General features: G+C 50.7%; 10 protein-coding genes across 10 annotated transcripts; 6 read left to right on the top strand and 4 right to left on the bottom strand.

Annotated features, from left to right (window-relative positions):
* Window positions 1–97: 97 nt before the first annotated feature.
* On the bottom strand, window positions 98–1778 carry sld2 (the record flags this gene model as incomplete). The annotated part of the gene is made up of 2 exons (XM_022545098.1): window positions 98–1593; window positions 1652–1778. The coding sequence occupies 2 exons, from the start codon at window positions 1776–1778 to the stop codon at window positions 98–100; spliced, it is 1623 nt and encodes a 540-aa protein (XP_022396399.1).
* A 232-nt stretch (window positions 1779–2010) lies between these two features.
* Window positions 2011–3319, bottom strand: ASPGLDRAFT_52226 (sucrase/ferredoxin-like domain-containing protein). Its single transcript, XM_022547708.1, has 2 exons — window positions 2703–3319; window positions 2011–2653 (listed from the first exon to the last, which is right to left on the bottom strand). Exons 1-2 carry the CDS (start codon window positions 2994–2996, stop codon window positions 2060–2062), a joined length of 888 nt encoding a protein of 295 aa, XP_022396398.1. The 5' UTR covers window positions 2997–3319; the 3' UTR covers window positions 2011–2059.
* Window positions 3320–3520: 201 nt separating this feature from the next.
* Window positions 3521–6660, top strand: ASPGLDRAFT_52224 (putative C6 transcription factor). Its single transcript, XM_022547707.1, has 5 exons — window positions 3521–4568; window positions 4620–5904; window positions 5959–6260; window positions 6316–6405; window positions 6467–6660. The coding sequence occupies exons 1-5, from the start codon at window positions 3705–3707 to the stop codon at window positions 6539–6541; spliced, it is 2616 nt and encodes an 871-aa protein (XP_022396397.1). The 5' UTR covers window positions 3521–3704; the 3' UTR covers window positions 6542–6660.
* Window positions 6661–7025: 365 nt separating this feature from the next.
* Window positions 7026–8677, top strand: ASPGLDRAFT_180151 (uncharacterized protein). The gene has a single exon (XM_022542962.1). The coding sequence runs from the start codon at window positions 7106–7108 to the stop codon at window positions 8654–8656; it is 1551 nt and encodes a 516-aa protein (XP_022396396.1). The 5' UTR covers window positions 7026–7105; the 3' UTR covers window positions 8657–8677.
* Window positions 8678–8977: 300 nt separating this feature from the next.
* Window positions 8978–10908, top strand: ASPGLDRAFT_52222 (endo 1,5-alpha-arabinase). The gene is made up of 5 exons (XM_022547706.1): window positions 8978–9832; window positions 9884–10071; window positions 10126–10154; window positions 10202–10319; window positions 10398–10908. Exons 1-5 carry the CDS (start codon window positions 9039–9041, stop codon window positions 10427–10429), a joined length of 1161 nt encoding a protein of 386 aa, XP_022396395.1. The 5' UTR covers window positions 8978–9038; the 3' UTR covers window positions 10430–10908.
* Window positions 10123–10912, top strand: ASPGLDRAFT_52221 (uncharacterized protein). The gene has a single exon (XM_022547705.1). The coding sequence runs from the start codon at window positions 10429–10431 to the stop codon at window positions 10720–10722; it is 294 nt and encodes a 97-aa protein (XP_022396394.1). The 5' UTR covers window positions 10123–10428; the 3' UTR covers window positions 10723–10912.
* A 298-nt stretch (window positions 10913–11210) lies between these two features.
* Window positions 11211–14996, top strand: ASPGLDRAFT_52220 (bifunctional cytochrome P450/NADPH--P450 reductase). Its single transcript, XM_022547704.1, has 5 exons — window positions 11211–11519; window positions 11576–11821; window positions 11880–12323; window positions 12382–13365; window positions 13424–14996. The coding sequence occupies exons 1-5, from the start codon at window positions 11399–11401 to the stop codon at window positions 14959–14961; spliced, it is 3333 nt and encodes a 1110-aa protein (XP_022396393.1). The 5' UTR covers window positions 11211–11398; the 3' UTR covers window positions 14962–14996.
* Window positions 14997–15089: 93 nt separating this feature from the next.
* ASPGLDRAFT_52219 (uncharacterized protein) lies at window positions 15090–16507 on the top strand. Its single transcript, XM_022547703.1, has one exon. The coding sequence runs from the start codon at window positions 15264–15266 to the stop codon at window positions 16485–16487; it is 1224 nt and encodes a 407-aa protein (XP_022396392.1). The 5' UTR covers window positions 15090–15263; the 3' UTR covers window positions 16488–16507.
* A 1910-nt stretch (window positions 16508–18417) lies between these two features.
* On the bottom strand, window positions 18418–19835 carry ASPGLDRAFT_931601 (uncharacterized protein). The gene is made up of 2 exons (XM_022550537.1): window positions 19216–19835; window positions 18418–19110 (listed from the first exon to the last, which is right to left on the bottom strand). The coding sequence occupies exons 1-2, from the start codon at window positions 19686–19688 to the stop codon at window positions 18582–18584; spliced, it is 1002 nt and encodes a 333-aa protein (XP_022396391.1). The 5' UTR covers window positions 19689–19835; the 3' UTR covers window positions 18418–18581.
* Window positions 19836–19943: 108 nt separating this feature from the next.
* On the bottom strand, window positions 19944–21961 carry ASPGLDRAFT_61502 (endonuclease/exonuclease/phosphatase family protein; the record flags this gene model as incomplete). The annotated part of the gene is made up of 5 exons (XM_022548473.1): window positions 19944–20180; window positions 20373–20827; window positions 20886–21254; window positions 21316–21631; window positions 21707–21961. 5 exons carry the CDS (start codon window positions 21959–21961, stop codon window positions 19944–19946), a joined length of 1632 nt encoding a protein of 543 aa, XP_022396390.1.
* Between the last annotated feature and the right edge of the window lie 2037 nt (window positions 21962–23998).

The following is a 23998-nucleotide window of genomic DNA, read 5'->3' as shown; positions in this document are numbered from 1 at the left end:
CGAATAGATAGATCGATTATGCTATGGATAATGCCTTATATACTAAACCTGGTATCTCTTATAACAACAATGCAAAATCATCCCTCATAAATGCCCTCTATCTCCTCCTGAAGCGTCCAGCGCCCCGTCCTTTAGTATTCTTATTCCTAATATTAAGAGAGCGGTAATTCGCATGCGCTTCAGGGTTAACCTTGCGCGGGCGAGGCTTAGCACTCTCTTCCTTCTCCTTGTCTTTCTTTTCCTTCTCCTTTTGCTCTGCCTTTTCTTTTGCCTTTTCGGATGATTGAGACGACTCTTGTGGGTTGTTCTTGGAGTCTGCGGAGATAGCTTCTTTCATCTTTTCGGCGAAGCTCTTGGTCTTCGTGACGGGTTCGTCGAAGTCGGGGTCTGAGTCCGAGTCTTCTAATTCGCGCTCGGAGATGCTGTGTAGGGAGGCGTCGTCGGCATCGTCATCTTCAGAGAAGTGGTTTTCGGTTTGTTGGAATTGAGTCTCCGGAATCGCGGCTTGTTCATCCTCCTCGTCACCAGATAGTTCCGCCAACTTCGTCCGTGCCTTCGGGACAACAACCGGCTTCATGCGTACACGGCGAGTAGTCCTCTTCTGACCCTTCTTCTTGTATGGTTTTCGACCAGCGCCGCCTGCCTGGCTACCTTGCACGTCGACCTCGGGATTATCCATGGCATCTTGCTCCGCTTCAAGCTCCCGCAATACATCCATGTCATCTTCCATCCGCTCCTCCTCCATATCCCGCAGTCCCTGCACGAGTGCCGAAAGACCCTTCCCAACGAACTGCGGTGGTTTGCGCGCAGCAATCGGGCTCAACCCACCAGTCGACGGATCCATCACATTAAACGACCGTCCCGCATTCGAGCGTCGTAGGAATGATGGTGTTTCGCCCGGACCAGCTACTCTCCTGTTCGCTGATGCTGCAGCCGCTGCAGCTTGGACATTGGCGCCGGTTGGTCTGCGATCTTCCTCGTCTTCTACCATCGCGGCGTATTTCATCGTCGTGGGTGTCGCGAACAGATTCTCCAGATAGAGCTTTTTCCCTGATGATACGGGCGTTCGTCCGCCGCGGGGGTTCTCTTCTTCTTCTTCTTCTTCTTCCTCGTCCTCTTCGGCGATTGTTTCCATGCGGTTTCGTCTCGATGGTGTCTGGACTGCTGCTCCCTCCAGACTAGCAATCCGAGCCGCAGACGGTGTCGCGGTACTACCCCCAGACTCGGATAGGAGATCAAACAAACCCAATGCCTTCCCATCGCGCTGCGGCGTAGGTCCAACGGCAGCTTTGAGCGGTGTAGATTGCTGATGCGTACTGGGACTGAATAATCGGCGCAATACTGAAGGAGAGTCGTAGGGATCTATATCGGCGGGATGGTTTGTTCGTGGTCGTGAGGGGGTCGCGAAGATTCCTTTATTTGATTTCCGGGGCGTAGCGGCGTCGGATTGTTCGTGTCCAGGACCGGTTGGGGAGGTATGTTTTCGTTTCTTGGGTCGTTCTTCTAGTGTGCTTTCGTTCTGGTCGTGGTGCGTGTCTTTGTCGGCTGCGGATTCGAGGGCTTTCATGCGGCCGTAGGCTTTGTATTTGGCGGCTGACAGTGGACAGTGTTAGCAAGGCTCTCTCTAAATGAGTATATCCAGTGAGCATACCAATATCAGGATTGTTCTTAATATCATGCCGTCCGGCCTTCCTCCCCCCATTAGCAGCCGAAAAAGCGCGCTCCCATTCCTTCAGTTCAGCGCGGAGATCTGTAGCCGCGAGGGTAGCTGTGGCCATTTTGCATGACAGAGAGTATATAACAGAGACTGTCCAATTCAATGCGCTTGAGGATATGTAGGTTGGTAATCAGTTCTGTGCAAGTCGCGGAGTAGAAAACGTGACCCGGTGACGCGTGACTTTTGACGCGGTGACGCCGCGTCGGGGCTTTATCCAACTTTCCTTTTTGGGATTCTTCCGATTTTTGGACCAGGGTATGGCAACGAACAATGGATTCTATTATTAGGATAGGAACTATGAAGACACTATATATATGCAGGATGCTATGCCGAATATGAATATCACCAACTAGTCACCCCACGCAACCGATCGAATCCTCCTCTTAACTGTGACTCGGGATGCACCACCTTGCCCTGCATCACGGTATACCGAACAATTCCCTCGCAATGCTCCGGCTTCACTCTAGCAAGCCAAATCATCTGCTGCTCCTGTTTCCGGTACACTAGCACGTTCGCAGCATACTTGTGCCCACCAACATGCGACACGAAATAGATCCCGACACCACCGGGTCTCTCATCGCTGTCGTCGCGGTATAAACCCAGAGGCCGGAGATGGCGCTCAAGCTCTTTTTTGATCAAAGGTGCGGTGATACCGCAGCGGGCGTCGCGACGTCGGTGGGAGCAGAGGAGGATGACATAGTCGTGGGGACAGGCCCGGGGGGTCATTTGAGTATCATGGCCATTGGCTTGCGGGTCAGGGGATGGAGAGTTGATGAAGCGGTCGATTAGCTCCGGGACGTTGTTGTAGCGGACGGAATCGATGAATGTGAATGAGGGGAGGAGCAGGACGGTGCTCTTTTTCTCTGCGTCCGAGTCCGAGTCTGTTTCTACGGTGTCCTCGGGGCTTTGCAGGTTAGATGCGGAGACCATGAGTTTCTGGCAAGGTCAGTATCGCAAGCTTTCTCTATCCTGGAAGAAAACGTACTCCATGTTTAGACCTCGAAGAGTTCTGCGCAAATGCCTCCATCAAACTCCCTTTGTCGCTCTTGACCTTTTCAATCCAATCAGACTGCCCCGTGGCAACCAGGACATGGGTACTGTATTCCTTGATATGCCCATACAACGGTTTCACCACATCAACCTTAAACTTGGGATACTTGACAGTACAATCCGCACAGTCCTGAAGACAATCCGGCCCATCCTCCCCCGGCTGAACAGTTGGAAAGATGTACTCTGGCGTGCACGGGGCACCACCAAACGAAAGCAGCGAACGAAACATGGTGACAGGTACTCCTTAGCAGTGCTTTGATTGAAAAAGAACACGTTTGAGAGGTCGAAGCGCTTGATATAAGCCAGGGAATTGCGCTATCATATCACCGACACCGATACCCCGAGCTTTTCTCCGACAGGCAGAATAATATAGATACGGGCATAAAGGAATGGTTGTTATTGGGAGAGATAGAAGGATTATGGTGACATTGGACAAGAATAGCGTGACATCGATGTTATAATGAAGCTGTACTTGAAGCTATAGAACAGTAGATCGGATGGGATGCACATAGTAGTAGATAGGCTCCACCAGAAAAAAGCAATAACTACTACAGACATATCAATTCCAGCGTTCTGGTTACAACGGCAAACATGACAAGGCACGAGGTGACTGACGAGTATGTGCCAATGGGCTAGTTAACCGGAGTAACTAATTCGTACTCTGTATCCGATGGTAATACATTCACAACCCACCATCCCCTCATACATTACTGCTCTACTATGCATTCCAGTCTCCAGAGTGATAATCTGATCTAATCTAATAATCAAAAAAACTCTGCCGGACAGCGTTTCCCAATATGGTTATCTAAGCCGGTGGACCTCACGCGTAATCCCGTGATATCAAGAGCCGCCGCTACGATCAACCAGAGAAAAACGGACGACGAGCAAGGAAATGGCTGGAAGAAAATGCTCAATTCAGACTTAACAAGCACCCACCATGAATGACAATACCGAGATCTCCAGCCATGGTCCCCCCTCCGACCCTCCTCGCACGAGAAAGAGGCGCCGCCGTACGATGGCCTGCACGCAATGTCGCAGCCGGAAGCTCCGTTGCGACCGCGAATATCCCATCTGCGGCCGGTGTCAGAAAAGCAAAAACCCTGTGCAGTGTACCTATGAGGATGGGTTTCTCTGGCAGCAGCCGAATACTGTTCCTGCGACTACAGTGTTTTCCGGAGCAGCTGGAGGTGCACCTGGAGGGGTTTCTTCAGGGACAACCGCGACGGCTACCACTACCACCAACACTACCGGCACGACAGCACCAGAAATAACCGTTAACAATGGTTACAACAATGCCAATCACAACCCAGCATCGTTGCCCCGACTCGTAGATCGGACTCCCCTCCACACGCCCCCGGACTCGGCGATAACAGGTTGGGCCTCTCGGGCTCAAGCGCAGACCTCGGGGACCGAACGACGCACGGAATGCGAGGGGAAAAAAGATCGTTTTCTGGAGACGGTGCTGGGTGCGCCCAAGTCCGCCGTCAACCAGGACTCCTATGTGAATACCGAGGTGCTGCAGCGCCATCCTCCGGGCAGTAGTGGGCATTCGGGGTACTATCCTGCTTCTTCTCACCACGGTCATCATCACTCGGGGCTGACGCATCTTCCGCCGCTGCATCATCAGCACTATAGTCACTACGGCTACGGCCACTGTAACCCCGAACAGGGCGAGGAGGATGATATGGGAATAGCATCGCCGTCGCAGCAGCTGGATTTGGCGCCGCGGATTATGATGCGTGGGAAGGAGACGAGGACCCGGTTTAACGGGTCGGGGATATTGGCCAACGTGATGGCTCAGGTATGCTCCCCGTGGGATGACTTGGTAAAATGCATTTAACTAATGGGGTAGTTCCCCGATATCAAATCCTTCGCAGAAGACATTCGAGTATCAAGCCCCCACATGGCTCAAGTCCGACCGGATTTGGAGCGCGTAAAACGGGGTCTATGGAAGAAATACCCGTTGAACACGCCCATCCCAGTCCCGGATACCTTTTCGTTAGTTGCATCATTGCCTTCGCGTCGCGTGGTAGACGATCTCGTCGTCCTGTACTTGACCTACATCGAGTCTACCCATCGAATCCTCCACGTACCTTCGTTCCTCCGTGAGCTTGACCATTTCTGGGCACAGAAGGACAACCCGACCTTGGTCTCGCCTGCGTTTGTTGTCGAGTTGATGTTGGTCCTGGCCTGCGCCTGGAATCTGGCGGACCCCGAAGTACTCAAGTCTAAAAGTGAAGACACGCTGCAATGTTATACGGCTATCGAGTGGGTGTTGCATGCGGAGAAATGGCTAGAGAACGCCAGCATCAAGCGGCCTGAGATCACAGCTCTACGGCTGTATGTGCTCTTGATAATTGCTCAGAATAGTCATGGCATGAAACGCAGCCAGGCATGGCTGTCGACCGGCACGTTAGTGAAGCAGGCTATGCTAGCTGGGTATCACCGCGATCCTAGTCGCTACACTAAGATATCCATGTTCAATAAAGAGATGCGACGTCGGATATGGAATACTATTGTAGAATTGGATCTTCAGGTGTCTATAGATCGAGGAATGGCCCCGACGGCGCAGATCTCAGACTACGACACGGAGCCTGCCTTGAACATCAACGACAATGAAATCCAGGAAACAACCACGGAACTTCCCCAAAGCCGTCCGGTTGGCGAGTTGACTGACTGCTCGTTCCAGACAGTCATGACGCAGTCGCTCCCGCTCCGGCTGAAGATTTGCCAGTTAATGCACACTCCTCGCATCAGCTGTCATTACGACGAGATTCTTCGCATGGACTGGGAACTCGTCCGATGCCTATCGAAGATCCCCACATGGGCTACTTCAGACGCGGACGATTTACGGACTCAACACAAAGTGATCATGATAAGGGCACTACTAGAGACCCGAATCGGGCATTGTCTATTGTCGCTTCACACACCTTTTGCCATTGAGGCGCCCAAGGAACCGTTGTTCACCCCTTCTGCGCGGGCGCGGTTGGAGGTTGCTACTATGATGCTGTCAACACAGCGACAGTTACACGAAACGGCGCGGTCTCTGTCGCTGTGTAACACGGGTGATTGGACGATGCAAGCGTTTTGCTCTATATGCCAGGCACTTCATGCCAGTGTTGGTGATGCTGGTGGCGGTACGTCCTCACCCACAATTACCCCTCGCGCATCACTTTGTTCTAACTGTTTAGGCTTGGTAACATCCCTAACTCGCACACTCCTCGGCTTCCCCGAAGCCCTGCTCACCCTAGCAGAAGCTATTCTGATGTGTCTCGAAGCCCGCTGGCTGCTCGTCGTCAAAGGCGCAAAAGAATACTTTTTCATGTCGACAATCTTGGCATTAGTCAAGACAAAACTCTGGCCGTCGCAAGGAAACATGTACAAACAAGAGGTGATTGACCGGGTCATCACATTCGCACAGACGCTCTTCACACGCCATGCCAATTGTGCACATCTGGGACCGTTGGGGATGGGATGTTTCCAGACCAATCAGGTTAGTTACCTTATCCCGTTGAATGTCACCGCTTGTTGCTGACTCGTACGTGTAGGTTCCGACTTTGACGCCGGGTCCGCCGTTGGTTCCTTCGTTGACGCCTGGGTTTAATGGGCTTTTGCAGGCGAGTGGGTTGGGGATTACGGTACGTCTTTCCTTTTTCTCCAATGTCACACTGTTGGTGCTGCTCTTATTAACTGGTGTAGCCTCCTGGCGAATTCGACCCATTCTTGGATGTATATGATTTTGAGGATCTGACAGGGATCACCTTTGGAGAATAACGGCTCTGTGTAAAATGTGACCATGTACTACTCTCTACCACATACCAGTACATATTATTGACGACCCTCTTAATTCTGTACAATACACTTGAATCTCACCATTACTACTCATGATCGACAGAGTTCCTGACCGATCAACGCGGATCCTCGCTTGGGCATGACACGACACGGCCCCAATCACGAACATGCGCCATTTGACGTGTTTGTTTATTCTCCACGTATTCGTCCAACAGAGCAGGCTATGTTAGCCGAGTTGCATCTAGTTTGTCCCGTTCACACCGGGTCCTACAAGGAACACATCACACACCCATCGCATATTACTACTAACAATGAGGCTCACTCTATTTATGTACATTTATGCAACGCCATGCGATTGGCGCATACAGTGCGGTCTCGTTAAGCCGTATATGCCCTAAGCCGTATTCGCCTTTAGCCGGCCAAATTCTCTTGTCAACTTTCATCTACCATACAAATTGGCCACAGTCGCGATACTTCCGTATACGGTTGATTTTATGCAAAAATCCGGTTTAACGCGTATATTGACTCCTATATTTGTCCTCCCTGATGCCTCATCAAGCGATTTCTGAAGCCCAAAAGAAGGCTCTCCGTACCTGGTTCAGACAGCAATATCCAAAGCCTCGTCAACGTGATTGCATTCCATGGTTTCAACGTCAATTCAATCAACAAATACGGCCATCAACTATCTCTGATATCCTATCCGACCGATATATATACCTTGATGATGATAGATCAGTGCCTTCAGATACATATCGCCAGCGTCATTCCAATTGGCCAATACTTGAAGATATTCTTTTTCATTGGCAACAAGGGATTGAGGGTAGAAATGGCCTTGTTACTGGTGATATACTTCTTGAAAAGGCTCGTCAAATATGGCCACAGATCCCGGATTATCAGGATTTTCCGACCCCAGAATTCAGTGTGGGATGGCTCAATAATTTTAAGCGGCGGTACAATATTCAAATGCGAAAACAGCATGGAGAGGCTTCATCAGTCAGTCAATCAGCTGCTGAAGAAATGAAGGCTATTCAAACAATTGCAGGAGAATATGATGAGGAGAACATTTTTAATATGGATGAGACTGGGCTTTTTTGGCGTCAAGCTCCAACTTCTGGACTAGGAACTCAATCCAGGCCTGGTCAAAAGAGAGAAAAGGCTCAGATTACTCTTACTGTCTGTGTCAATTCAACTGGCTCAGAGCGTCTTCCTATATGGATCATTGGAACTGCAAAGATGCCGCGTTCTCTTTATGGTATAAATATTCAAGCTCTTGGTGGTGTCTGGCGCTCAAATAAAAAGGCATGGATGACAACTTTTATTATGAGTGAATGGCTTCATTCATTTTATTCTTATATTGGATTATCACGCCAAGTTCTTCTTCTTCTTGACAACTTCTCTGCACATATCCAAGGTGTCAATATTACACCACCACCAGCCAATATCAAGATCCAGTGGCTCCCAGCAAATTCAACCAGTGTCTATCAACCACTTGATCAAGGCATTATCGTGAATCTAAAAACCTATTACTGGAAGACGTGGCTTCACTTTATCATTGAGAGTTATGAGCATCAACAAGATCCTATCATGTCAATCACATTATATGATGCTGCCCGCTGGACTCTACGTGCTTGGAGATATAATGTCAGCAACACCACAATCTACAGTTGTTTCCGCAAAAGTCAGGTTATTCAGCCTCAAATCAGTCTTCCAGCAGAGCCTGTACCAGACCTGACAAGCCTTTACCAAGAAACCCAGCAAGCCGGCCATATTCAAGACATGATGAGTCTCTCCAACTTCATAAATCCCCCAGGAGAGGACACCGAACCAGCTGAGGAATCAGAATCTCTAGAGAGTATTATCTCTCAACATGTCCATCCACAGATAGATGATGATTCTGATGATGATGGCCCTGCTGCGCCACCACCACCCTCTTTAAAAGCAGCAATTGATGGCCTTCGTACAGTTCTACAGTATCAAGAACACTCTCAGGAGACCTCCCTTGAGGAGATCAAGCATCTTGAGCAGCTGGAGAAGCGGTTATTATATAAAGCAGAGTCATCAAAGCAACAGCGAATACTAGATCAGTGGTTTAGATAATATAACTTGATAATACGGATTCTCTTTAAACCGGCCAAATCATCATGTTATCTTTAGTACGGCTTATCGAGACCGCACTGTATGAGCCGCGGTGGGCCTGTCACCGAATCAGGCTAGTGCCAGGCAGCGACAAAAGCTTGGCGATATTTTAAGCCGAGTCAAGCATCTATCAACCTATCAAATATCCCAAATCGTCCTGCCGTGTGGGGCAGTCTGGATCTGGCCAGGGGATCCAGTTATCACGTGATGATCCGCATGATAAGCAGCACTGCCATGTTTCTTTTCTTTTCTTTTCTTTTCATGCCGTTATTTCTGCCATGAGAGAAATGTATCTTCTTTATTCTCATTTTTCTCATCTCTCCTGCATCCTAGTTAATGGACCATGTCTCAGAGCATGCTCTTCCTCTCAATATTTCTAGTCCTAACTACACTATCACAATGGACAACCGCCATCCCAGCCGTCCGCATCCCAAATAAACCACATATCTTCTCCGAAACAAAACACTACCCCTTACCAAACCTCGGCAACGTCCAAGCCCACGACCCGAATATCGTCGAGCTCGATGGCAAGTTCTACCTCTTCAAGGGTGGTGTTCACGTGCCCATCCACAAAGCATCCAGTCTCGACGGGCCGTGGCAGAAGATCGGGACTGTGTTGGATGGACCTAGTGTGATTGAGAAACAGAATCGCACGAGGCCGTGGGCGCCTACGACTGTGCAGTGGAAGAACCGGTTCTACTGTTTTTACACAATTAGTAAGAATGGTGTGAGGAATAGCGCGATAGGTGTTGCGTCGAGTGATTCGATTGACCAGGGCGGGTGGACGGATCACGGGGCGGTGATTAATACCGAGAAGGGTCCTCTTTCTGATATGTATCCGCTGACTGTGTCGAATGCGATTGATGCGTCGTTTATCGCGGACCAGAGTACTGGGAAACCGTATTTGTTGTGGGGAAGTTACTGGCATGGGATCTTTCAGTTACCGTTGGCGGATGATTTGTTGTCTGTTGAGGACGAGGAGAGGCTGGATGCTAAGCATTTGGTGTTTCTGCCTGAGCATAAGGTTAAGCCACAGGAAGGGAGTTTTATGACGTACCGAGAGCCGTATTATTATCTTTGGTTTAGTCATGGGAAGTGTTGTGGTTTTCATAAAGGGTTTCCAGTTATGGGGAGGGAGTATGCTACCCTGCTCTTTATTGTTGCGGATGATGAGCTAACAGCCTACAGATACAGTATTCGAGTTGGACGGTCCAAGGACGTGACGGGTCCGTTTGTCGATAAGTCCGGGAAGAAACTCTTAGACGGTGGCGGAACTACTGTCTATGGATCGAACCATGGCTTGGTTTATGCTCCGGGGGGGATTGGTGTGTTACCGGAGAATAAGCATCACCAGGACATTATGTATTATCATTATCGTGAGTACACTGCCCAAGATCTGTACTAAAGCAATAACTAACTGACCATCCTAGTAAACACAACCATCGGCTTCCTAAACAGCGTACGTACCCCAACACCAACCATCCATCCACCCACTAACAATCCCAGGACGCCCAATTAGGCTGGAGCTACATCGAATACGACGACGGCTGGCCCGTCGCCAGAGCAAAAGCCAGCAGCGCGCCGTCTCGAGCCAACTACACCATCAATCTTATGGTGCTGATGTGTATGTGCTTTTTAATTCTGAATCTGTTGCGAAAGCGTTCGTCGGGCCCAAAACTCATTGCTTGTGTGGCCTTTTTAGTCGTTTGGGTTTTGGTTTGGATTGTGCGGTGATGCCGTGCGTTGTCAACACCTGTATATTTTGTGTTATTGAGTGGGTTTATGGCTCTGTTGCCTTTATGAGTGTACTGCCATGGTGCTCAGGATGCGTCCTTGGCGACCCCGTCAGGCACTCGCAGGAATTAACCCGTCAGGGCATCGCGGCGCGACTGTGTCCATGCTGGTTCTGCATGGAGGGCATGCACTCCGCCAACGGTATTGCGGGTATGTCGCTATGGCATACTCACGGAGTCATACATTCGACGCAACGCGATTCTCATTCCGTCCGTCGTACCTGGTACCGATAACCAGGGAAACCCACTATTACCCTTGTCGCCATATCTGCGGCTGACAGTCGTTCCCCATGGACGATTATATTGATGACTGTGTTTCTGTTACTCAAGCAGATGGAAGCGGGTTGTTTTGTTTGATGTTAGATTCGAGATACCCATAGACCTGTTTATGCACTAGTCACATCAGGACAAGTTTGCGACAGAACCAAAACACCAGCGATGGCAAAATCTGCCGTAAATATGAATGCTGCCTTGTGCAGAAAAACACGACATAAAATAGCCACTAGTTATATACACCGGAGTATATACTAAATCGGATTGTCCCAACATTCTTGAGCCGAGGCATCTGACAGTGCCCGGTCACTGGATTGGAGTTATGCACAATATCCGCAAATCACACGGCCCTTATTCAGCCTTATTCAGTAATGCCGTGCATAACTACGGCCCACCGAGTCGGGGTGCCCGAAATGTATGATGTGTTGGGAGTTTCTTTCAGCTGTATAAGAAGGGTCGTTTTCTCTTGCTTTCAGCATTTCCACCAGAGCTTAATATCTACACTACCTTTACCCATGGTATATGATTCTACAGCTAGCACTTCTATTCAACACCAGCTCCGAGCCATCAATATCGATCTGATACCCGCGATCTCTGCCCCACCACCACCAGGGACAGCTAACAGCTATCCTCTGCCATGAGCACAAATAAACCAGTCCCCATCCCGGGGCCCAGGGGAGTCCCGATCGTGGGAAATCTCTACGACATCGAGCGCGATGTACCCTTGAACAGCATGGAGTTGATGGCCGATAACTACGGTAGACAACACCACTGACTCGCTGTCATACTTTTTACTCACACTGACACTTGACAGGCCCCATCTACCGCTTAACCACCTTTGGAATCTCACGAGTCTTCATCAGCAGCCATGAACTTACCGATGAAGTTTTTAACGAAGACCGCTTTGCTAAGATGGTCGCCGGAGGGTTGAAAGAGATCCGGAATGGTGTTCACGATGGTTTGTTTACGGCTGAGTATCCCGGGGAGGAGAATTGGGCTATTGCGCATCGGGTTCTTGTGCCTGCGTTTGGGCCATTGTCGATTCGGGGGATGTATGATGGTAAATTTTCTTCCAAACAATGGGTCTATTTGATGTGGTGGAATTCTGACCTCGGCAGAAATGTACGATATCGCGACACAACTAGTCATGAAATGGGCCCGACTAGGACCAAAAACACCAATCATGGTAACAGATGACTTCACCCGTCTGACCCTAGACACCATCGCGCTCTGCTCCATGGGCACACGATTCAACTCCTTCTACCACGACGAAATGCACCCGTTCGTCGAAGCCATGGTTGGCCTGTTACAAGGCTCCGGAGACCGGACTCGTCGCCCGGCATTGCTGAACAGCTTGCCGACTAGCGAGAATGCTAAGTACTGGAGTGATATCACCTATCTGCGGGAGTTATCGCAGGAATTGGTTAATGCGCGCAAGGAGAATCCTGAGGAGGATAAGAAGGATTTGCTTAATGCGTTGATTCTGGGGAGGGATCCGCAGACTGGGCAGGGGTTGTCGGATGATACGATTATTGATAATATGATTACTTTCCTTATTGCGGGTATGTTTCCCAGGTGGGCATCGTGCTCTAGGATTGACGGACTAATAACCATCTGCAGGTCATGAAACCACATCCGGGATGCTGTCATTCCTCTTCTATTTCCTGCTCAAGAGCCCAACTGCATACAAGAAGGCGCAAGAAGAAGTCGACACGGTTATCGGACGACGAAAGATTATGGTGGAAGATCTGTCCAAGCTGCCATATATCAACGCCGTCATGCGTGAGACACTTCGTCTACGACCCACAGCACCTGTGATCGCTGTCCACGCCCATCCGACCAAGAACAAAGAAAGCCCTGTGACTCTAGGGAACGGAAAATATGTCCTAAACGATGACGAGGTCATCGCAGTTGTCCTGAGCAAGGTGCACCGAGACCCTGAAGTCTACGGCCCGGACGCGGATGAATTTAGGCCAGAACGCATGCTCGACGAGCACTTCGACAAGCTGCCCAAGAACGCATGGAAGCCGTTTGGAAATGGTATGCGCGGCTGTATTGGTCGCCCATTCGCATGGCAAGAAGCTTTGCTGGTGGTCGCCATCCTCCTGCAGAACTTCAACTTCCAGCTGGACAACCCCAGCTATGACCTTCGGATCAAGCAGACACTCACCGTCAAGCCCAAAGACTTCTACATGAGAGCTACACCCCGCGAGGGACTTGATGCGATCAAGTTGGGTACCTTCCTAAGTGGCAGCGATGCCCCCGAAACCTCAGGAGCCGGTAGCAGAGATCGCAAGGCGAAGGTTGCACCTCCACCGGGCGAAACAAAACCTATGCACATCTTCTACGGCAGCAACACTGGTACATGTGAGGCGTTCGCCCGCAGACTTGCGGATGATGCTCTTGGATACGGGTACAGTGCGGAAGTGAAGCCGCTTGATTCGGCCATGCATAATGTTCCGAAGAAGGATCCTGTGGCTTTCATCAGTGCCTCGTATGAGGGTAATCCTCCTGACAATGCGGCGCATTTCTTTGAATGGTTCAGTTCGTTGAAGGAGAAGGAGCTTGAAGGTGTTAATTATGCTGTGTTTGGATGTGGTCATCGTGAGTTTCCTCACTACCCTTACACTTTCTTCTTTGCGATCCATGCTAACCCATACAGACGACTGGCACGCTACGTTCCATCGCATTCCAAAGGCCATCAACAAACTAGCCGAAGAGCGCGGTGCAAACAAACTTTGCGACCTGGGATTAGCAGACGCAGCCAACTCGGACATGTTCTCTGATTTCGACACCTGGGGCGAGTCTGCCTTCTGGCCCGCTATAACATCCAAGTTCGGCGGTTCCCAGTCCACGGACACCTCCAAGCCCAAATCCGGCTTCCAAGTCGAAGTAACCTCAGGACTGCGCGCTTCAACTCTAGGCCTCCAGCTACAAGAAGCCCTAGTCCTCGAAAACCAACTCCTAACCCAGCCCGGCGTCCCCGCAAAGAGAATCATCAACTTCCAACTCCCCACCGACATGACCTACCAGTGCGGCGACTACCTAGCCGTCCTCCCAGTAAACCCCCGCAGCGTCGTCCGCCGCGCAATCCGCCGCTTCGACCTCCCCTGGGACGCGACGCTCAAAATCCAAAAATCCTCCCAAAGCTCCGGCAGCGCATCAATTCCCCTAGGCACCCCGGTCTCAGCCTTCGAACTCCTCTCCACATACGTGGAACTCTCGCAACCCGCGTCAAAACGAGACCTGAGCACCCTCGCCGACGCAGCAGTCGGCGACGCAGAAGTCCAAGCTGAACTGCGCTACATCGCTTCCAGCCCCAGCCGTTTCGCAGAGGAAGTCTCCAAGAAACGAGTAAGCCCGCTGGACATCCTCACGCGCTACCCTAACATCGCCCTCCCCATCGGCGAATTCCTCGCCATGCTCCCACCAATGCGCGTGCGACAGTACTCCATCTCTTCTTCTCCTCTAGTCAACCCCTCCGAGTGCTCAATCACATTCTCCGTCCTAAACGCGCCTTCCCTTGCCTCCACCTCAAAGGAAGAAGAAGAAGAACGCTACCTAGGCGTAGCATCAACCTACCTCTCGGAACTCCACGCCGGCGAACGCGCACACGTCATCGTCCGCCCCTCGCACTCGGGCTTCAAACCACCCACCGACCTCAAAACGCCCATGATCATGGCCTGCGCGGGAACAGGCATCGCACCTTTCCGTGGGTTTGTACAGGACCGCGCAGAGAAAATCCGCGGACGAAGCGCTGGCCAGGACCTGCCCGAGGAAGACAAACCCGCCAAGGCAATCTTATACGTTGGCTGCCGAACCGACGGAAAAGACGACGTCCACGCGTCCGAATTCGCCGAGTGGGCGGAACTTGGCGCCGTCGATGTGCGATGGGCGTATAGCCGCCCCGCCAACGGTTCAAATGGCCAACACGTTCAAGACCGTATGCTTGACGATCGTGACGAGTTAGTTGAGATCTTCGACCAGGGCGCACGCATCTATGTCTGTGGTAGCACGGGTGTTGGGAATGGCGTGAGGGAGGCTTGTAGGGATATTTACCTTGCGAGACGGAGGGTGATTCGGGAGGGGAAGAGGGAGCGGGGAGAGGAGGTTGAGGATGTTGATGAGGAGACTGCTACGGAGAGGTTCTTTGAGGGGCTGAAGACGAAGGAGAGGTATGCGACGGATGTTTTTACATGAGTTTTTTTCTTTGGCTTGATTAGGGTATTGGCGCGTGTATTTGGATCTGCAGGATAATTTAATTTCATCTCTAAACATTTTCTAGCTTCTGCAGCAGAGAAGCCTTTGTTTTTGTAAGTCGTCATTCTGTAGGGGCCGGACGACCACTCGATGAGGGCTCGGAAAGTAAACCCGCCACTACTCACCATTATGTCAATCCAAACTTCTCCCAAATGTATAAAAAAAGTCTCACCAGACCCTACACACATTCTACTTCCAATGTAATCCCACATCAATACCAATTCCGCGCTAAAATCACCACAATGCCAACCCAAACCCCCAAGTCCATGAAAGCCATAACCTGGGAAGGCAAGCCTTTCCACATGGCCCTAAAAGACACACCCGTCCCTGAACTAAAACACTCCTCCGACGTCCTGGTCAAACTCACAACCATCGCAATCTGCGGCACAGACCTCCATACCTACCGCGGCCTCGCAGGCAGCAAAACCCCACCCTGGATAATGGGCCACGAAGGCATCGGCATCGTTGCCCAGGTTAACCCTGGCGTTAAAACACTAAAAGTCGGGGACAAGGTTGTCGTTGGCCCGATCTCATGCGGCTACTGCGAGAACTGCGTCCGCGGCAAATGGGTGTATTGTCTGACGTTTCATCCGGAGACGTTGATTGATATTCAGGGGTTGGGGGATGATTTCGGTGTTGGGTTGGGGGGAACGCAGGCGGAGTTTATTAGGGTGCCGTTTGCGGATTCGTCGTGTTTTCAAATCCCACCCAATGGGACTGAATATGATGGAGATAGGGATATCGATTATGTCTTGTTGTCGGATATTTTTCCGACGGCGTGGAATGGGCTTAGCAGCTCTGGCTTTGAGCCTGGTGATTCAGTCGCTGTCTTTGGCGCGGGGCCGGTAGGTCTCCTCTGCGCGTACTCTGCTATCCTCCGCGGTGCGAGCAGAGTCTACTCAGTTGACTACGTCCCCTCCCGCCTTGACAAAGCAAAATCTATCGGCGCGATCCCAATCAACTTCAAAGACTCCGACCCGGTGCAACAAATCCTCACGCTTGAACCACCCAGCCACCCCAACGGCACAGATGCCGGCGTCCGCCGCACCTGCGACTGCGTCGGCTTCGAAACCTTCAACTCCCAACTGCAACGCGAACCCGGCATCGTCATCCGCAACTGCATAGACCTTACCCAACCAACCGGTGGAATCGGGATCGCTGGCGAGTACACGCCTCCTGGATTGGGGCCGGCACCGGGGGCACCGCTGGCGACTGGGAAGGAAGGGGTGTTTGAAGTTTCTGTTGGGACGCTTTGGACGAAGGGTCTTTCAGTTGGGAGCGGGGTTGTGCTGTTGAAGGAGTCGCAGTTTGTGTTGAGGGGTTTGGTGGAGAGGGGGGTTGCAAGGCCGGGGGTGGTTGTTGATGAGATTTTGTATGGGTTGGGTGGGGTGACGGGAGCGTATGAGAGGTTTGAGAAGAGGGAGGTTGGGAAGGTTATTGTTCGGCTTGGGCATGGTGAGCAGTGAAGTTTAGGATGGTTGTACGGCTGCAGGAGTAAGTTGAGCGGGCTGTCGTTTGGGGTGGTGTTAATAGTTTGGTTGTCAGACCTGGGCCTCCGTGAGCTGTATGAAATGATAAGGGTATCAGGACTCTTAACGAGCAGGCTGGACAAACATTGACCATGGCTTCTTTCACCCTTCTGTATGTGCCCAACAGTTCCCAGTGCCAGAGACATGCTATGGCAACACTCAGTGACATCCGGCTGAATCATGCAACAATTCCATCTGTTCACATGGTCCTCAACAATAAGCAATGGCCATTGCGTAGACATGTCTCGCCAATTCATCTACCGTCGCTCAAAAATGGCTCATGCACGGAACAAGGATTCCGTTCGGTAGTTGTACTTAAGCCTCGGAGTATAGATGATGAAACACAGTCTGCAAGGCTGACGTTGCGTACTTTGGTCTGGCTCGTTCGACTGTGTTCACTTCGAAGGAGCCAAGCATTGTCATGGTTGAAGGATATGACTCTGCCCAGTCCAATTTCAACGCAAGAGGACCACGATGGCCCAGAACCCGGGCTATCGCGTAGAGAACCTTGTCAACCGACCAGAACAAGACCCTATAGTTCTGGAAGCCGAATATCTATCGGAAACAGAATATACCTCGACACTGCGCTGGCAGATAGCAAACATACTATTTCCCCTCATGGCATCATTCGCCATCATTACCTGCCCGCCAGCAACAACGAGACATCCGGTTTCAAGTCGTCTCAGTTTCTCGACATCGCAAGTTCCGTGGCAAATGGCACATATCCATCTCATACGGATCCCTCGGAGTGCCCCGTACGTGGGCCACGCATATGAACGACGTTCGCGCACAGATGCCCACTCCGGAGCCCCAAGTTTGAGCATCTGTGGATCCCGATGGGGTCCGTTACTGATCCCGGAGTCGCCTGCCATCCACGAGACAAGCATTCGAGAAACGGGAATGACACCATAGGGACAATGATTGAGTGTAAAGGTGCCATGGTCCATGCATGTTTGTCCGAGGAACAACCTAGTCGGTCAGGAACAGATCCGAAGTAGTCACCTAGAATTTTCGATGGTGTGCCATAGTACACTGTCAGTAGATTTCTCTGTTGGTAGTATGTAGAATGGGTGTTGTTGGAAGGGTGGTCACCACTCGGTCACCACTCGGTCACCACCCCTTTTTGCTTCTCGCACGTCTCTTCCTATTTACCACCACTATCTTATCATGATCGCGACAACAGGCAGCATCATCGATAATCTCATCAGACAAACAAGTCAAAATATGCTGGAAAACATTTAACCGTGTGGGATAAGCGGGATTTGTAGCTTCAATTTTGAGGCGTCGTGGAAGCATTCCGAATTCGGACATGCCTCCACGGACCTCGGTGACCCCATACACAATAGCGGATTTTACATATTACAGCAATCTGGAGGCACGGATCTACATTAACATTCGCTCCCTAGTTATCCAGACTTGATTGAAAATACTAAGGAGTACACTATACTGTATCGCAACTCGGAATGCAACTGATACACATCGCGATCTACTCTTCTGGAACAGCGCAGGGTTTCAGGGCTGTCGCAGATTTTGTCCATCCCAACCAAGTGCCTGACCAACACGTTGCTCGCTCCGTGGGATGATTGGGCGTTGATAATCAGTTGTGGGCCCTCATTCGGCATGGTTGGAGAGATCTGCGTCTTAAAATTGAAGGTTTGGAGGGCATACGTACGACGTCTGTCCCCTCCATTGGGGCTCGAATGAATCACCGAGCCTTATGATAAAGCTCTGTCCCTGGAGCTAACCGAATGCCGATACCTCCCCTGTTGGAACAAGCACCTTGGGTGACTTCTTCTTGATCGGCAGATACGCTTTCCCCGAACAGTATCCACCATCCGAGATGGGCTCGGGATGAGCAGGTGTGCAATCGCATCGGTAAAATGACGATTGCTACGGAGTATTAAGACCGGATCTGTCACGGCATCCCACGACTATAAAGATGTCTGAATTCCCCGTTTGACTCGAACAGACAACCACTCATTCATCCAGTGACTATTCATACCTTCCATTCTTTAGGAGCTTAGCCTTCTTTTACGTCTTTCTTTGACCACTTTTCAAAATGAAGTTCAGCAGTGCTGCTACCGTGGGTTTCGTGAGCTGTGCTCTCGCTATGCCCACTCGTGTCAACGAGCGCGGTCTCTTCCCCTTCCCTGGCCTCGGCGACTCCAAGCCCTCCGACCTCCCCAAGCCCTCTGGTCTTCCTGACTTGAGTGACCTCCCCAAGTCTTCCGGTTCCCCTGTCTTGGGCGACCTTTCCAAGCCCTCCAACTTTCCCGACCTCGGTGAACTTGCCAAGATGTTTGGCGGCGACAAGGAGAAGCGTGGCTTGTTCCCCATGCCCACCGGTCTTCCTGGCTTGGGTGACCTTCCTAAGCCCTCTGGCTCTGGCCTTCCCAGCTTGGGTGACCTTCCTAAACCCTCTGGCTCTGGCCTTCCTAGCCTGAGTGACCTGGGTGACCTCTTCGGCGGTGGCTCCGACTCCGAGAAGCGCGACCTGCCGTTCCCCATTCCTTCGGACCTCCCTAAGCCCTCTGGCTCCGGCCTCCCCAGCCTGGGCGATCTCCCCAAGCCCTCCGGGCTGCCCGACCTCGGCGATCTTGCCAAGCTGTTCGGTGGTGGCTCCGACTCCGAGAAGCGCGACCTGCCGTTCCCCATTCCCTCGGACCTCCCTAAGCCCTCTGGCTCCGGCCTCCCCAGCCTGGGCGATCTCCCCAAGCCCTCCGAGCTGCCCGACCTCGGCGATCTTGCCAAGCTGTTCGGTGGTGGCTCCGACTCCGAGAAGCGCGACCTGCCGTTCCCCATTCCCTCGGACCTCCCTAAGCCCTCTGGCTCCGGCCTCCCCAGCCTGGGCGATCTCCCCAAGCCCTCCGAGCTGCCCGACCTCGGTGACTTGGCCAAGCTGTTTGGCGGCGACCAGGAGAAGCGCGACTTCATCCCCTTCCCCATTGGCGAGCTCCCCAAGCCTTCTGAGACCGCCAAGCCTTCCGGTACCCCCAAGGCTGGCGAGAAGCCCACTGGTGGCTTCGGCTTCCCTGGTTTCGGTGACCTCCCCAAGCCCACTGGCTCTCCTTCGCTCCCCAAGCCTTCTGACGCTCCAACCCCGTCCGGCGCAGCCCCGACTCCTACTGCTCCTGTCATTCCCTTCTTTGGTTAAATGAGTGGATGGGATTAGTTGATTGCCGTTAATCGGTGATTGGACTGGATTGCAGATGTGGGAAAAATGTGCTTTGCGAATCGAATGGACATAGATACAGATGGATATTCGTTGTATAGTACATATCAATTATGCTGAATGATTTACCATCGTCCTCAATGCGTATAGATTCAGTAGAGCCTCAATCCTACATAGTACCACCCGGACTCTCCATCACTCTAAATACAACCCCAACCTACCTACCCACAAACATCCAAAACCGCCACCGTAGGATCATGGTCCGACGCCTGCGCATCATACTCCACCCACGTATTCAAATGCAAATGCTCCACCCCCACCTCCGCCTTTGCAAAACCCTCACTCACATACATATGGTCCAGCTGCTGACTGTTCATGTCATACAGGTATGTGTAGCGCTCTGTAGACGGAGTGTCCACTACATCATCGAGATCGTAGAGGTTGTTGGAAGTGAAGGTCTGGAGGGACGCGACGAAGGAGAAGTCGTTGAAGTCGCCGGAGATGAGAACTTTTGTGGATGGGGATGAGGTTAAGAGGGTGTTTGTGAAGTTTTATAGAGGTTGGTGGTTAGTTGGTATGTTTTTATTTATTTATTTATTTTTATTTATTTTTTTTTTTTGAAAAAGGTTAAAGGGAGAGGGGAGTCGTACGGCGATGGCTTCAGCTTGGGAGATTCGTTTCTCGACGCCCCCGTTTACGGGTGGTCTGGCGTCGCCTTCGAACGAGGAACCGCCTCCTTTACTGGTTAGATGCACGTTGATTGTGAAGAACACATCACCCCCATCCACCATCTCCCAAGCTACAGCTAGCGGTTTCCTACTACTCTCCCACGCCGAGTTATCGGGGTCAATGAGCCCCAGATTATATTTCAACTCAAGACCCGAGTCACCGGATAAAACGTCGTTTGCATCAGTACTAGAACCCGGATTCGAGTTGTGTAGTTTGATAACGGTGAGATCATAGAGATAGGCATTGCGAATATTACCGCCTGGTTCGCCGCCGTCCTCGCCGTCTGCTGGGTCGATGTCGATGAAAGAGTAGTTGATGCCGCCTTTGTTGGCGATTTCGGCGGTTAGGGTTGAGAGGGTTTTGTTGGCGGATGTTACTGTCGTCGTTTTATTAGCTAGGTGACGTGGATCAGCTGCAATGGGTGGTTTGTATACCTCCGTTGTCTGTAGCGCCGTTGTTGTCTTGGATTTCTTGCAGAATTACTAACGCCGGACTTTTCATGTATGTGGCGATATGCTCTGCGATTGTAGACAGTGTGTCAGAGTCTGGTTCTAGGTTGTTCACGTTGTAGCTTCCGAAGGACATTTTCTTGCAGGTGCCGTCTGAGACTAGATCTGTGGGGGATGCGGTTGTAAAGTTCGAGCCGGACATGGATAGTGCGGTTAGTGGGAGGATGGAATAGAATCCGTAGACTTGGGTGATGATGCCGGTGATGTCGTCGACAGTATCGCCTAGTTTTGTATCAGTGGGATTGTTGGTTCCGTCTAATGCGGAACCGATGAGGATGGCTTCGGGGTTGGAGTCTGATTTCGTTAGCCTCGTCTCTATATATGAGATAAATAGAGTAAGAAAGAAAACTAATACCATTAGCACGCATCGTCAACTCTCCTCTCCCGTTTTCCCCAGTCAACGGCCAATCCCCAACAACCCACGTATCACCATACCGGTTCGGTTTGGCGATAACCCCGAGACCACTGATACTAACCAACTCCCCACTCAGACTCTCCCAGAAATACATCCCGTATGTATCCGGTTCCAGAACAGGATTCTCGTCAGACAACTGACTAGCGTTGTTCGGAAGACTGTACACATCCCCCTCATCCAGCGACGAGAACTCCTCCGTCGGAGGCAACAGTTCATCCTCCCCAATAACAACAGGAACGACCTCATTATCACTCGACTAGACTTCAATATCCGATGGATACGTAATCTCCGTCAGGGGAATATAGGAGGACGGGGAACGGTACTCGGAAACCGTCCCGCTAAGCGTGATAATGTCTCCCACATTCACCCCATCAACAGCAGCGCCGCCATAGACGTAGATAGACTCGGAGGTGCGGTCAGCCGAGTCGGGCGAAGTAGACCGTAAATAGAATCCCGACGATGCCTTTGCTGTTACTAGTCCTTCGACATTGGAGATACTTTCACTTTGATACGGCGACAGAAAGCGATTGCCGTTGATCTCGCTGATCGAAACGGCTAGGGCTGGGGAGAGCAGCGATGGCACCATCAATGGAACAGGGAATTGAGGTCATCATTCCTTCTGCTCCGCTTCTTACCATGCCAACTTCTCCCCAGAGATAGTGGGGTAAACTATGCTCCCATGGAGATTCAATTCACTCCAGAGAATACCCTATGTCTGGGGAGCGTGCTCCTAGCTCTGAAGAGCAGGATCGGCCGTCTTAGGATCCAGTCCAGGACTCCTAGAAGTCTGAAAAATCCCAGGAGCAAGCAAGGCCATGTAGAAAATGCTAAGGGCATAAAACCAATTGTCACAAAGGCTTACTGCGTAGGATGACAACAGTAAATGATCCCTACTGTGTAACGCCGGAGTGTAGGACTTAGGCGTTTTATATGATCAAACGACCGTTTCGATGGTGTGCCGATAGCGAACCCTTATCCAAAGCTGTCGACACTGGCAGTTAACTAACTAACTAGTTAGTTAGTTAACTAACGTAATCCACAAGCGAGTGGCCACCCTACCGCGTTTCGCGTCATTTTCGTGCACTCTTCTTCCTTTAATCACCCACCATGCCACCAATTCGCTCTCAAAGCTCTAGAAATTCAATAGAGCAAGGGGGTAGGATCTTATTAGCTATCCAGGCTATCAATAAGCAAGAAATTACCTCAATTCAAGAAGCAGCAAACCAATTCAATGTGCCTCATACAACTCTCCGGCGCCGGCTCGCTGGATGTACAAATTGACATGAATCTCGCGCCAATAACCATAAATTGACACAAATAGAAGAGGAATCGCTTCTAAAATGGATACTCTCAATGGATTCTTGTGGAGTAGCTCCTCGGCCCGCTACTGTATGAGAAATGGCCAATCTTCTACTTAACTCGCGTGGAACTACCCCGGTTCAAACAGTTAGTGAGAATTGGGTCTTAAACTATGTGAAAAGGCATCCAGAGCTTTCAACCCAATTCTCAAGGCGCTATAATTATGAGCGTGCAAAATGCGAAGACCCAAAAATCATCCATGAGTGGTTTGATTGTGTGCAATGTATGATACTTCAATATGGCATTGACCCTGATGATATCTACAACTTTGATGAGACTGGCTTTGCAATGGGTCTAACAGCAACTGCAAAGGTTGTTACCAGGGCTGAATACTATGGTCAGCGTTCACTTTTACAACCTGGAAATCGTGAATGGGCTACCACAATTGAGACAATAAGTGCATCAGGATGGGCCTTGCCTCCATGTATTATTCTCAAAGGCAAGGTCTTTATTGAGTCTTGGTTTGATAACCTCCCGGATGATTGGCGCATTGAAGTCAGCCCAAATGGATATCTGATGAAATTGGGATTCAGTGGCTTGAAAAGCTCTTTATTCCATCAACAATTGCTTGTACAAAGGGGAAATATCGACTTTTAATCCTTGATGGCCATGGAAGTCATTTAACACCAAAATTCAATGAAATCTGCAGTCAAAATGATATTATCTCATAGTTACCGATGTATGCCTGATCCCTCAGGCCGCGATGTTCGCGCGGTTAACTAACTTACATAACTAGTTAGTTACTGGCAAAGTGTTATAAAAGTGTTCTTGCCCATCAGCCAAATGTAGCATCATATTCCTTCCTTGCGGACTTGATCAATTAACTGACCGATGATGTGGTAGTTTCCTCCGTCGGATAGCTTTCCACCTAGGAAATTGTTCCGCTGACGGTTAACACCATATTTCGACGCAAGCTTAGCCTAGCATGGCTTCTTCTTAAGCCTACGGGCTTCTTCGCAGGTCTCGAGTACACAATCTTCCGAAGTTTGACGCGTCTTCGCCATGATTTTGTGGTGGGAGGGCAGAAATAACAAGATCAGATGCGTCGAAATGGTTATGGTTTGTGGGGAGCATCAACACCACCCATTCGGGTAGTGTGGAGCGACTACTCCGATCTATAACTAACTAGTTAGTTTATTGACAAATTATTCACAATATTGATGCCGCCAGAGGAATTAGGTCAGCTTGAGGTGGGCCAAAATTTGTGTCAGACGACTAGTCCAAATTAGGCGATTAGTAACCGCCGCGTCAAGTGACTATTCCA

The sequence above is a fragment of the Aspergillus glaucus genome, assembly GCF_001890805.1.
Source record: "Aspergillus glaucus CBS 516.65 unplaced genomic scaffold ASPGLscaffold_28, whole genome shotgun sequence".
NCBI lineage: Eukaryota > Fungi > Ascomycota > Eurotiomycetes > Eurotiales > Aspergillaceae > Aspergillus > Aspergillus glaucus.
The sequence above is the reverse complement of the archived record's forward strand: the minus strand, read 5'-3'. Positions and strand labels throughout refer to the sequence as shown.

Excerpts from the sequence above, each read along its gene's own strand:
- ASPGLDRAFT_52226 (XM_022547708.1), bottom strand. The coding sequence starts at position 2,996 with ATGTTTCGTTCGCTGCTTTCGTTTGGTGGTGCCCCGTGCACGCCAGAG. Across the intron at positions 2,654-2,702 it reads CTTCGAGGTCTAAACATGGA|AAACTCATGGTCTCCGCATC; the intron begins GTACGTTTTCTT and ends TGACCTTGCCAG.
- ASPGLDRAFT_52224 (XM_022547707.1), top strand. The coding sequence starts at position 3,705 with ATGAATGACAATACCGAGATCTCCAGCCATGGTCCCCCCTCCGACCCT. Across the intron at positions 4,569-4,619 it reads TGGCCAACGTGATGGCTCAG|TTCCCCGATATCAAATCCTT; the intron begins GTATGCTCCCCG and ends CTAATGGGGTAG. Across the intron at positions 6,406-6,466 it reads CGAGTGGGTTGGGGATTACG|CCTCCTGGCGAATTCGACCC; the intron begins GTACGTCTTTCC and ends TAACTGGTGTAG.
- ASPGLDRAFT_180151 (XM_022542962.1), top strand. The coding sequence starts at position 7,106 with ATGCCTCATCAAGCGATTTCTGAAGCCCAAAAGAAGGCTCTCCGTACC.
- ASPGLDRAFT_52222 (XM_022547706.1), top strand. The coding sequence starts at position 9,039 with ATGTCTCAGAGCATGCTCTTCCTCTCAATATTTCTAGTCCTAACTACA. Across the intron at positions 10,155-10,201 it reads CCATCGGCTTCCTAAACAGC|GACGCCCAATTAGGCTGGAG; the intron begins GTACGTACCCCA and ends TAACAATCCCAG. Across the intron at positions 10,320-10,397 it reads CAATCTTATGGTGCTGATGT|TCGTTTGGGTTTTGGTTTGG; the intron begins GTATGTGCTTTT and ends TGGCCTTTTTAG.
- ASPGLDRAFT_52221 (XM_022547705.1), top strand. The coding sequence starts at position 10,429 with ATGCCGTGCGTTGTCAACACCTGTATATTTTGTGTTATTGAGTGGGTT.
- ASPGLDRAFT_52220 (XM_022547704.1), top strand. The coding sequence starts at position 11,399 with ATGAGCACAAATAAACCAGTCCCCATCCCGGGGCCCAGGGGAGTCCCG. Across the intron at positions 11,520-11,575 it reads GTTGATGGCCGATAACTACG|GCCCCATCTACCGCTTAACC; the intron begins GTAGACAACACC and ends GACACTTGACAG. Across the intron at positions 12,324-12,381 it reads GATTACTTTCCTTATTGCGG|GTCATGAAACCACATCCGGG; the intron begins GTATGTTTCCCA and ends AACCATCTGCAG.
- ASPGLDRAFT_52219 (XM_022547703.1), top strand. The coding sequence starts at position 15,264 with ATGCCAACCCAAACCCCCAAGTCCATGAAAGCCATAACCTGGGAAGGC.
- ASPGLDRAFT_931601 (XM_022550537.1), bottom strand. The coding sequence starts at position 19,688 with ATGACAGGAGCAGTAGGAGTCGGGGCTGCGCCGGACGGGGTTGGAGCG. Across the intron at positions 19,111-19,215 it reads GAGCCAGAGGGCTTAGGGAG|ATCGCCCAGGCTGGGGAGGC; the intron begins GTCCGAGGGAAT and ends GGGCTTGGGGAG.